The following is a 12,566-nucleotide window of genomic DNA, read 5'->3' as shown; positions in this document are numbered from 1 at the left end:
GTTTCGTAAGCTGAAATAAAAGATTGCACTAATGTTCCATGCGCACAAAAAGCTTGTTTCTCAAATGTTGTGCACAAATTTGTTTACATCCCTGTTAGTGAGCATTTCTCCTTTGCCAAAATGATCCATCCACCTGACAGGTGTGGCATATCAATAAGATGATTAGACAGCATGATCTTTACACAGGTGCACCTTGTGCTGGGGACAATAAAAGACCACTAAAATGTGCAGTTGCTTCACAACACAATGCCACAGTTGAGGGAGCATGCAATTGGCATGCTGACTGCAGGAATAACCACCAGAGTGGTTTCCAGAGAATTTAATGTTCATTTCTCTACCATAAGACGCCTTCAACGTCATTTAAAGAATTTGGCAGTACATCCAACCAGCCTCACAACCAGACCACGTGTAACCACACCAGCTCAGGATTTCCACATCCAGCTTCTTCACCTGCGGGATCGTCTGAGACCAACCAACCGGACAGCTGATGAAACTGAGGAGTATTTCTGTCTGTAATAAAGCCCTTTTGTGGGGAAAAACGTATTCTGATTGCCTAGGCCTGGCTCCCCAGTGGGTGGGCACCCATGGCTGCGCCCCTGCCCAATCATGTGAAATCCATAGATAAGGGTTCAATGAATTGATTTCAATTGACTGATTTCCTTATACGAACTGTAACTCTGTAAAATCATTGAAATTGTTGCATGTTGCGTTTATATTTTCGTTCAGCATTGTTAAAACAACTATAGCATTTCAAACTGTCCTTTTGTGAGGCACAGCGGGGAACAAGTTCTGTTCTATAGCGAGTGGTGGGTTCAATAAACCAGGAGGATTCTTCATCATCGTTTAAAATCTCCAATTTAGGAACATTTTGGTTTCAACCGGCGATGGACAAAATATGTCGCCACTGCTCACCAAAAATAGCCTATGCAGCTGACGACACCTCAAACATGTTGACACACTTACACCGACATCGACCCAGTACTCCTACCACTGTAGCAAGACAAAGGCAAAAAAAAAAAAACAACTTCACCCCTCTGCATTCACGCAGCCGATTCTGACCATGAAATTACAAGAGCGATAGGCATGTTTCCTCCTGTGGATATGCGCCCATTCTTGTGGTTGAGAAGAATAGGGGGTTTCAGCACCTCGTGAAGGTGCTCGAGCCATGTTACAAACTTCGTCCTCTCACAACCATTTCAGCAAACAGGTAGTACCCGCTCTATATAAACAAGCTAAAGCTGAAGTTGTCAATGAATTGGCCAATGCACCCTGCACTGCGCTTACTGCAGATGGACTGCAGAGTGCTACTTAACAGTGACAGCCCATCACATTACCCTGAGTGGGAAATGACAAATCCCGTGCTACAGACACGGCCGCTTTATGAGAGTCACACAAGTGTGCATATTTGTATCTTTGTAAGAAAACATTATAGCATACGCCTATAGAATGTCTGAGCCATGTTTGTATTGATTTCACATGCATATTGCACTGTATTTTATTGTTGAGTAATCCTGTGTTTTCATTCATTTTTAAGAAAATACAAAGTGTTGTTATTCCTGATTGCTCTCTCATCAGGCATTATGATTCATGAACATATATGGAATCAGGAATAACACTTTGTATTTTCTTAAAAATCTACCAAAGTAACTGTTGGAAATTTCATTTTCCCGCTGTACCGAAACGTGACCCCAAAACGTAGCAAACCGTGGGTTCGGTGAAATGTTAGACCCGTGCCAGATATTGATGAAGTGAAATAATCTATACACTGGTCTTTCACTGTTCATACATGTCTCATTAGGTTAAGCTATTCTCATTGTGGGTGAAGAAGACAAACAGCGACCAATTTCCAGGGCAAGGGGAGAGAGCAGACATTTTGGATAAAATGACCAAAACCAAGAAAAAGGCTATCACAATACCTGTAAATTAGCCTAAATAATCTGAAGATGTATTAAAGAATGATGCACAGCTAGAGTTAACCAGATGCAAAACAGAAGTATAACAATGGGAAATGAAGGTTGCACACTATAATGCTGTTATGTCACTGCCAAGTGTCCAAAGTTGGTGTGTTTGAATACTATTCCCAAAATAATATTACAATGAAAGACTAGTGGATAGTTAAGGAAATGTTTAGAGGCTACCTGAATTAATCAAATATAAGCAAATAGTTGACAGAACTATTCATCTAATATTGTGCATTTGCAAACTGAAGCGCTAGTTCAAGGAGATGCACTTTACTGAGTTGGCGTTTGCCAACTAGCCTTCATGACTTGACTGTCTAGTTTCACCACAGCACTCAGAACATTGTCTCCTCTTCCCTATCCTAGATATGAAGTACCATTCGACTAATGTTTGACAATGCAACAGGTAAAAAAAGTGTCATTAAACAGTTTGAGAAATGTGGCTAGCTGTCTGCCTGCCTAATAGAATCACAACAATGGTTGCCAAATTAACCACACCAAACTATTAAAGATCGATTTAAGGCATGTGACCAAACACTACTTCTCAGTCATAACTGTTGCCTTGTGCTTCAGATCCAGAAAAGCAACCTAATGAGAGAAAGTAGGCCTACTGTTGTTGTATTAGCAACATAGCAGTATTTCTGAATAGGTGTAGGCTATATCATCCTAGGCTATATCATTCAGTTTAACATATTAAGGCTGCAGACAAATCAGTAGTAAAATTAGCCAAGGGAGAAATTAAGTCAGACACTGGTGGTTCGCTACTTCAAATAAATGGCTTGTTTGAATCAAGATCGTTTTCGACATATTTCTCACCTCCATCCCTCTCTCTGGCCCGGTGCGTGTGGACTGCCTTTGCCCTGCCATGCCCCGAGTTATCGATGTGTTTGTTGTCAGGACTGTCAGATCGACGATACATTTTACATGGAGGAGTGGCATCTGCGGTGTCTCGCATCTTGTCATGGCGATGATCACCACCGGGGTGACTCTTCGACGAGTATTTGAGCGTCTGTAAACACCAAAGACATCAATAACGTTAGATTCTGGAACTGCAATCGGTTCAGAGCAATGCTCAATTAGAACGGCTCGACCAAAATCTATAAATAATGTGCCCAAATATCATTGCCAATAAAAAGTGTTTGTGTCTTGCAAATTCCAAAAAGTCGTGACTTAATCTTGTAGTTAGATCAGCTGTGCCTGTAGTACGTCACACGCTATTATAATGGCTCCATGGATGGGCATTGGAAATAGACTAAACTCTGCGCATTTAAGAATAAACTAAATGCTGGGTTAAACGACACATTTTGAAATCCACCAAATTATATCAATAGATCCGTGGTAGTTCAAGTGCTGTGTCTTGACATATAACTAGGTATAATTATTCAATTGCACAGATAAACTAATTTAGATGGCTGTGCAAATTGGTAACTGAACGTTGTTTACATACTTCTGATCTTTGGTCTTACTGTGACATATTACGAATAGGCCGGGATTCCAGCTAACGTTAGCTAACAGGCTAACTGAACTCCAATAAAACTCGCTAGTAAATGTGTTCATAAGGCAAAGTTCGATCTGCCGGTCATAATTATGAAAACAAAACAGAGCATTCTTTTTTTGTTCAAATTCAAAGGAAATTGGCTACTTTTCGATTTATTTTCCGCACTGAGGCCTGTAGTGTTCAGGAAGCCTGCACTAGAGTATCCATTTTAATCTTATTTGTTGCTAGCTAACATTAACAAGTACCTGGTAGGGCTGTGAATCCCTTCGGTCGTTGCACCTAAAAAAAAATTAAGAAACAGGTTGTAAAGATTAATGTTAAAAAAAACTTAACTGTACAATAGTCAGCAACAGCTGAATATCTGCCATAAATGTCTACTTATTTTGGTATCAATAAAAATGGCGGATTGTCAAAGCTAAGGAGGAAATTCTGAATAGAAGTAAGGTTAGGAGCTATTTACCCATCGCTGAGTCTCGGTTGTTTCCTTGCATACATTACCATCAATGCCGTGTTAGTGTGTGTGGAGTGGATGTGAAAGATGGACTAAGTTATATGTTGTATTTTTATTTCAGCAACCCGTTCTCGTCTATTATTTCAATAGTTCTGATTATTTTGAGGAGCTCTTCGGCTTCGCTAATCAGAAGAGGGCTCACGGTCCATCTCCCACTCGCAAACACCAACTGCCCCTATCTACCAAAAAGCGAAGCTCAGGCTGCAAACCACCCGCTTCCCTCCCACCACTACATCCGGGAAACTGTGGGGCTAAACTCGGCCGCCATCATCCGGTTGCCGATTAAATAACATCGGCAAAAATATATAGTAGCTACTGGTACTTCTGTCACTTTTGGTCACAAATACACTCTTTCAAAGAAGTTGATGTCTAGTAATTCGAGTATCTACTTAAAAACAGATTCTCCCTTTTTCGATTGTGGATATTTGTGGAAGTGAATTGACAAATATTGTGACCTATTGTACAGTATGTTGTCTACTGTCCTTCTAAGGATGACGAGGACTGTATGGTTAAAAGAGATGGGGCAAAAGGAGTGGCTAATAAGTCTGGCTGCACATCTGACTGGCTGACTTACTGCAAATTGAGGAATTGTGTGACAAAACTCAACAAAAAGAAGAATTTTGAAATCAAGATCAATGACATAAAGAATGATGAAAAAATAACGTTGGATAACTGATGGGCAGAAAGACAAATTAAACTAATTAAACAAATTAAACTTTCATCGAATCAAATGGCTTATTCATTACAAAACTATTTAATGTTGCCAATTATTTTAATGACTACTTCATTGGCAAAGTGGGCAAACTTAGGCATGCAATGCCAACAACGAACAGTGAGCCATCGTACTCACATACTGAAAGCTCTTAGCAAACTGCTCTTAGCAAAAAAAATATTTTTTACCAAATACAATGCTATTTCGTTGTAAACAAATTAACTACACAGACTTTCAGCATGCTTATGTAGAAGGGCACTCAACATGTACTGTACTAACACAAATTACTGATGATTGGTTGAAAGAAAGGCAGCTCTCTAGGCTCTCTACTCTTCTATTTTTACCAATGACCTGCCACTGGCATTGAACAAAGCATGTGTGTCCATGTATGCTGATGATTTAACTACATACGCATCATTAGCCACAGCGAATGAAGTCACTGAAAACCTTCAACAAAGACTTGCAATCTGTTTCGGAATGGGTGACCAGTAATAAACTGGTCCTGAACATCTCTAAAACTAAGAGCATTGTATTTGGTCTAAATCATTCCCTAAGTTCTAGACCTCAGCTGAATCTGGTAATGAATGGTGTGACTGTTGAACCAATTGAGGAGGCTAAATTACTTGGTGTTACCTTAGATTGTAAACTTCCATGGTCAAAACATATAGATTCAATGGTTGTAACGATGGGGAGAGGTCTGTCCGTAATAAAGAGATGCTCTGCTTTTTTTTACACCACACTCCACAAACCAAGTCCTAAAGGCTCAAATTTGATCTTATCTTGATCATTGTGCAGTCATATGGTCAACTGTTGCAAAGAAAGACCAAGTTAATCTGCAACTGGCCCAGAACAGAGTGGCACATCTTGCTCTTCATTGTAATCAGAGGGCTAATAAAAAGGAATATGCATGCCCGTCTTTCTTGGCTAACAGTTAAGGAAAGACTGACTGCGTCACTTCTTGTTTTTATAAGAAACATGAATGTGTTGTAAATTCCAAATTGTTTGCATAGTCAATTTACACACATAATTGACACACACTTACTCCACCAGACATGCTACCAGGGGTCTTTTCACAGTCCCCAGGTCCAGAACAAGGCCATTTACATATTGTTAGCATGGTCAGAATGAAGAGAGAGCCTAAAGGCCATGGACAAAAGAAGCTGTGTGCATCAGCACTTTGGTGCACAATGCATTTTGACTATGGGTCAGGAGGGCACAGTATGGAGCTCTCTTTGTTGATTAATTTCTAGAACAAGCTGATTGTAGACTCATGCAATGCTTAATGCTTTGTTGGTTAAGACAATCAGCATACATTTAACAGGAGTGAAAACATTTCTACACAATGTTGCATCATTACATTTTCATGATTGAAAAGGTTAATAGAAGAAGCAATTACATACAAATAAATAGGCTAGTTTGTGTTCGTAGAGGGAGTCTTTGGGGGACCAATTCGTTTATTGAAATCACCCTACAGTTTTGTTTGGGGAAAAAATAACAAAGAAGGTTTTCTTTGGTACTGTTTCTGGTCAGTTGTGGACTCGGTCAGCAACAAATAAGTCTGTGAAAGCACTGTGGCACTTTAGGAAGTGATTGAGCCATCCAGTGAAAGTAAAGAGATAGAAGCCATTAGTGTACTCGTGTCAATGTGTTTTACTGTAAACCTGTTTCAAAAAAGCTCATCTAAATTTCAAGCCTTTAATTAATAAAGGTAGCTTGTTTTTTGTATTCCCCTTTGACTGTTTAAATGGGGCTTTCCCATTCATGTACTCTAATACTAGCGCTTGAAGGCTACAATTGGCCTAGACCTTTGATTTGAATAATCAAATATCAGGTAGTGCTCCTCTTCTTCCAAATTAATACAGGATCATACGCTAGCAGGGATATTGAAAACGACTTCTGTATTTAATCTTTATTTGACCATTGAAAATTATGAGTATTTAGGCCAAGGCCTACTTGTAAGTGCCAGAACTGGCTAACAATCCAAGTGATCTGTATTTTTAAAAAAACACCAGGGGGTGCCATAGATCAACTTTTCTTATGGTACGGTACATCTGAAAATAACACTTGTTGCCTATGATTGGTGCTTCTCTGCACTGAGATTGAGACAATGTTGGCATGTCACAAACACCTCAATAGCATTTTATTGCAGCCAGGGATTTAAAGATGCAACAAATACATCCGATACATGTATGTATAAGCAATACATAAATAGCTTGAAATAGTAAGGCCAGCTAATCCTGGAAGGCTAAATTCTTCAGGGGGCAGGTATGGGCAAGTCTCACTTATAACCTTTAGCTTGGGCATGTTAAAACAAACCAATAACAGAGATATAGAACAGGAAGAAGCCTAAATCAAGCAAAGCAAAACAACTCATTCTTCTCATATTTCCTAATAAATCTACAGAACATTTCAGAGAGCAAAAAGCCTGATATCATTCCTCTTGTCCATAATGCCTGGTTAGTAGTAGTGGAAAAAGTTCCCAATTGTCACTCTTGAGCAAAAGTAAAGATATCTTAATAAAAAATTACTTAACTAAAAGTGAAAGTCACCCAGTAAAATACTACTTGAGTTCAAGTTTAAAACTATTTGGTTTAAAATATATGTAAGTATCAAAAGTAAATATAATTGATAAAATATACTTAAGTATCAAAAGTGAAAGTAAAAGTATAAATAATTTCAAATTCCTTATATTAAGCAAACCAGAAGGTACAATTACATTTTTATTTAAGAATTTCCTATCCTGCTAAGCATTCAAAAAGTACTTTTGGGTGTTAGGAATAATGTATGGAGTAAAAAGTACATTATTTTCTTTAGGAATGTAGTGAAGTAAAATGAAAAAAATATAGATTGTAAAGTAAAGTACAGATACCTCCAAAAACTACTTAAGTGGTACTCTAAAGTATTTTTACTTAATTTATTTTCACCACTGCTGGCTAGTAGTGCCAATCGACTGTATACAAATAGTGGGCAGTACTAAGCTTGAGTTTGACTTAGCATGCCCGCAATTTGCCTTCGTTTTTAGTCAGCGGTTCCCAAACCAGGGGTCACAACACCATGTGGGGTCACCTGATATAAAAATAGGTTAGTGGGAGAATTTAGAGAATCCAGAAGAAAAAAATACTATATATATATATATATATATATATATATATATATATATATATATATATATATATATAAAAATCTGGATTTTCTATATATATACCCAAATATATAGATATATTCTAATATCGTCTTTGTATATCAAATCTAAAATTCAACCAGAGTTCCCTTAGATTATGGGAAAAGGTCGCACTTGAATCATTCCCACAGTGAATGGCTAGGTCCGCTTCGCAATGAAACCACACACTATTGTAGACTGATATTACCGGCCGCATTTGATATGGTGAAAACAATGTGTGGGGAGGCAGAGGCACATAATCTCATATCAATCAATATCAATCATATCAAATCAACCTTTCTCATATAACACTGTTAAACGAATAAGATATGCCATTGCTAGCAGTCAAGAGGAAACTCGTCCTGAACGATGCAAACTCCCCAGTTTATCCTCTCCAAATGGACTTTAGCTGTGAGGGTCGAGATGCATATGCATTGACTTTCTTTGCTATAACCTACATGTCGGGGATGCTATTCACGAGGACATATTGTTCTGTCCCACGATTCCCGAGCATGAAACGGAATATGTGATGTTCAGTTTGCTGCTAAGCTATATTGACGAAAAACAGATTCTTTATGGGATCGAATGGTGGCCTTTTCCACAGATGGGGCTCCATCTATCACCGGGCGGAGAGCAGCCCAAAGGGACTCAAATTGATTAAATATCCTGCCGTCTCCCTATGAGCACTAATGCCGCGTTCAACCCACTGGGAACACAGAACGGGGAAAATCTCCAACTTCCCGAGAGTTCAAGAAAACCGATAAACTCGGAAAGAAACGAGCTCCGACTGGAAAACAATTGTTCCGAACGGTCATCCAACTCGGAATTCAACTCGCGAAATCGGGGCTCATTCTAGAGCTCAGACTTTCCAACCTAAAGATCACTGACGTCATGATTTGACCTTGTATTTTTCCGAGTATCCAGATGTCTTGAAAGCACCATAAAACTCATGGTAGGCTACTCTTCGCTAGCTCATACTGTATTTACGTGAAGCTGGATTCAGTGCTCTCATCTGCATTAAAACCATATATCGATCCAGGTTGGAGGTGAAAGCAGAGATGGGGTGCGTACTGTAGACCACGCCCGCTGACTTTGAGACTCTCGGGCATGACTTGCATCAAGCACACACATCTCATAAGTGGTGGCGAGATAAGAGACAATGTCAATTGACTGCCCCACATTAAAAGTATGTGATGGTAAGTTGAGAAGACAGTCAGAAATACTGTTAGATAGTTTTTCAATTGACTGCCATAAAAATAAGTAAACGTTGGCTATTAATTAGGCCGCATAATTGTTTTCACATGGGTGGGGTCACGATCATTTTCAGATTTCAAAAGGAGATTGTGGGCCCAAAAAGTTTAGGAACCCCTGTTTTAAGCATCTTCATAATACTGGTAAACAAACTCTGCTTACACACAGATTAGAATAAGTAAGTACATTTTTATGATAAATAGTATAATATTTGATATAGGAATATTAGATAATCCAAATGTATACTTTATCATATTTAGAATACATTTCTGGATAATTTACTTAAAAAGCCTTTATAAATAATTTGAAGTATACCTTAAAGTTAACATGGCGAATATCCAAATGAGATACAGTATTATTGATTTAGTCAGAATACTGTACTTTTTCTCTTATTCGAACAATGTTGCAAGAGAAGCAGGCATTGGCGGGTGATTGATAACTTGAGAGAACCAATAAAAATGTGCAGATGAACAACTGGCAACGCCCAAAACGGGAATACGAATGAGGATGGCACTGGGCGGTTCTTTGTGGAAGGCTAGCGTCCCAGACAGAGAAAGAACAAGGATGAGATATTGAAACAGGCAGAAAGTCTCCGTCTACAATTTCAAGATCAAATTAAGGCTGGCTGCAAAGCAGTTTCTATCCCGAAGTGATCTTGTGAAGTGCCAACCTCAGTGTGAGCACATTTGCACCAACGCAACGAAGCTTGAGTGAGTAATATTGTATTTTCACGATTCCATGTTGCGTGGGAAAGAAACTTGCAAGCTGCTCTCATAGCAAAGTTAACATTAGTTAAGAAATGAGCTAAATTGTGTTTTACATGCGCTCACATCTCTTAACTACATGTATATCTGAAATATGTGATAGTTTAGCTGTGCTTTCTGAAATAAAAAGTTAGCCATCGCTAGCTAGCAAGCGCGGTTGCGAAGGAATACGGAGCCGTTTCTTGAGCTCGAGCCAAGTGTTTTGAAACAGAGCTTGTCACTGACAGCGCGAGACAAGTAGTCCGTATTTTCAAGCTAACCTCTACTTATTTTGGGGCATTTTCCGTGTCTGGAATAAGGAATTAAACAAACGAAACAATACATGTTATGGTAGCTAGATCCTTTATCTTTATTTATATAATAGTGAAGCTAACTAGCGAGCTAGTTCCTTCAACGATAGAGCTCGGCTCGCTCTCAACCCAGCAAGTTCAAGTCGGAGCAAGTCGCAATGTTGATAGTGAAATGACTCGAATCGTTAGGATTCTAGTTATAGATTGCATTTGCTCTCTTCGTTGTATTATTGGTAGATAATGACAAAGGTATTTAGTGGGTTATGTCTCTGCCATATTAGGCAAATATACCAATGTAGATCATGTCACCTGCATCCGTTCTGGGTGACAGCAGGTGTTCGAAATGTAAACACCACCAGTATTTGCACATGTATTTAGGTCAGGCAAATAAAAATATGTCATTGTCTGTTTGTACAGTATTGGGTTCATGGATAACACTTTACATTAAGTTGTAAAGTGTAATCATATTGTTTTTATGAAATTTTAGTCTGGGGACAGACTGCGTGATTGGGTGGGGGTCTGGGCTCCGGGTCATGAGCAAACCCAAACGGAAGCTGCGGGGATTTAAAAAAATATATATATTTGGCGATTTCTGCTGAAAATCTGCGCATTGTTTTTTTTTTTTTTGGCCTCTAGTGTTGTAACATTATTTAATAACATTGGGAACATGGTTTTATGTAAAATGCTTAAGTCTGTGTATTAAATGACAATGAACACACGGTTATCCTTCTACTAAAGCTCAGTCAAAAATAACCTCTACACAGACTCAACCTTTATATTATCCTTTTATCGTAAGTGTTTTCTTATGGAAAAATATATATGATAGATAAATAGAGCATCATCAACAAAGTGCAAAGGCATATAAATACAAATAATACATTGAATCCATCTATAATTACTTAAATACCAAATCGATTAGATTAACGATTCTGTCCCTTCGTTCCATTAATGAACAATTATCAAATTGCTTCAAACCAAATCACAGAAAGAGTGGTAAAGTTGGTGGGTGTGTATGTGACTGACATGCATTTTAGTGCTCAATGCTATTATACTTTGCAATCAACAACATTTAAAAAAAATTAAATCACTGCAATGTGAGCTAAGGCTGGAATCATGTCCTGCCTAGCTGCCCACCAGTCCACTGCACTCAGTTCCATAGAGTCTGCCTTGTTGATGCCCATGTATCTGTGCCACTCCTCTGCAGACACCTGACTCAAAGCAGGGATGGCATGGACATAGTCCTTAATGTCCTTGGTCCTACCACCTGAGCTGGATCTAGAACAGTTAGTGACGTGAACAGGGAAAGGTTTCTCTTGCACAGTCTGCAGCTTGATTGAGCATGCTGCCATGGCAGACTGGAACAACTCTGGAAGCTTCCCCAGCAGCTCAGTTGTATGAAGGAGCCAGTCATCAGCCCCAGCTGTTCTGCCATACTCAAACTGCATTTGCAGGTCCTCCAGATTGCTGGCAATGTTGTGGGCTGTTGGCACAGAGGTTTCCTCCAGCTTTGTCAGGTTAGCCACTATCTCCATGCTATGTTCCACAGTGAGCACTGTCTGGGCTTTCAGCTGGGCCTTGTGTTCCTTCAGCAGCTCACAAAGGTCCTGGACACACTTGGCCGTTTCTAATAGGGTCGTGTTTTAAGTCAGGTACTCCAAGCCTTCTTCATGTAGCTAGCTGAGTCGCTTACAAAAGCCTACACATTGCTAAAGTCAACCCCACTGTTGTTGACACAGGAAATGACAGCTTGGGACACAGTGGTAAAGTTGATTTTGTCCAAGAAAGCCAGGTCTGCTACAACAGGTCACTCATCCACTGACTGGAGTAAGATGGCGAATGCACATCTTCCAAATGCATCGGTCGTCTCATCAATATAAATGTCCTTTCCCTGTACAGCATCTTTGATGTCCTGTTCATATTGTGCATAGAGCTCTGGAAGGTACTTTGTATGCAGATGGGATGGCACTGGGATAGACCCGCTCTGCTTGCAGTGATTTTTCAGAAATGTGGAGAATTTGCCTCCCCCCAAGTCTGTGATTTGCTTTTGTAATTCATAACTTCTCACTTGTTTTGATAGCTCCACCACATAATTTTGTTGTCAAGAAGAGATATTAACTAACTAGAGCAAACCTACTAGCTAGTTAATAAAGCCTCAGAATGTTTACCTGGTCCACTAGCCCTACTATTTTTCTGTCGGAGTGACCTCAGGTGCTCCACCGCAGTTTGACGTCATATGTAGACGATTAAATGCTGATAGACTGCAGAATACTACTCCTCCATCCTCGTACTGTTCAGCTGGAAACTCCCTGGCCTTGGCTGTTATACTGGTCGCCAAGTGTTTACTCCTCAGCTCCTCTGCTGTAAATCTTGGCATTTTATGTTCGCTGTCTGAGGAGAGAAGTATCTGTCATTCATTCACACA

At 39.4% G+C, this 12,566-nt stretch overlaps 2 protein-coding genes across 4 annotated transcripts in view; one reads left to right on the top strand and one right to left on the bottom strand.

Annotated features, from left to right (window-relative positions):
- waca (WW domain containing adaptor with coiled-coil a) overlaps nucleotides 1-4,223 on the bottom strand; it is a 43,864-nt gene extending 39,641 nt beyond the window's left edge. The window contains exons 1-3 of the mRNA XM_036935253.1: nucleotides 3,917-4,223; nucleotides 3,702-3,735; nucleotides 2,775-2,967 (exon numbers count right to left, since the gene is read on the bottom strand). Of these exons, the coding sequence (XP_036791148.1) occupies nucleotides 2,775-2,967; nucleotides 3,702-3,735; nucleotides 3,917-3,957 (268 nt within the window). The 5' untranslated portion in view covers nucleotides 3,958-4,223. The remainder of the gene's footprint in view (nucleotides 1-2,774; nucleotides 2,968-3,701; nucleotides 3,736-3,916) is intronic.
- A 5,363-nt stretch (nucleotides 4,224-9,586) lies between these two features.
- Nucleotides 9,587-12,566, top strand: part of LOC110536594 (MAGUK p55 subfamily member 7) — a 292,189-nt gene continuing 289,209 nt past the window's right edge. For all 3 annotated transcript variants that reach the window (XM_036935251.1, XM_036935252.1, XM_036935250.1), the window contains exon 1: nucleotides 9,587-9,800. The gene's annotated coding sequence lies outside the window, so the exon portion shown is untranslated. The remainder of the gene's footprint in view (nucleotides 9,801-12,566) is intronic.

This window comes from Oncorhynchus mykiss, chromosome 11 (genome assembly GCF_013265735.2).
Source record: "Oncorhynchus mykiss isolate Arlee chromosome 11, USDA_OmykA_1.1, whole genome shotgun sequence".
Taxonomy (NCBI): Eukaryota; Metazoa; Chordata; class Actinopteri; order Salmoniformes; family Salmonidae; genus Oncorhynchus; species Oncorhynchus mykiss.
Note: the sequence above shows the minus strand (reverse complement) of the source record. Positions and strands in the feature narration are given on the sequence as shown.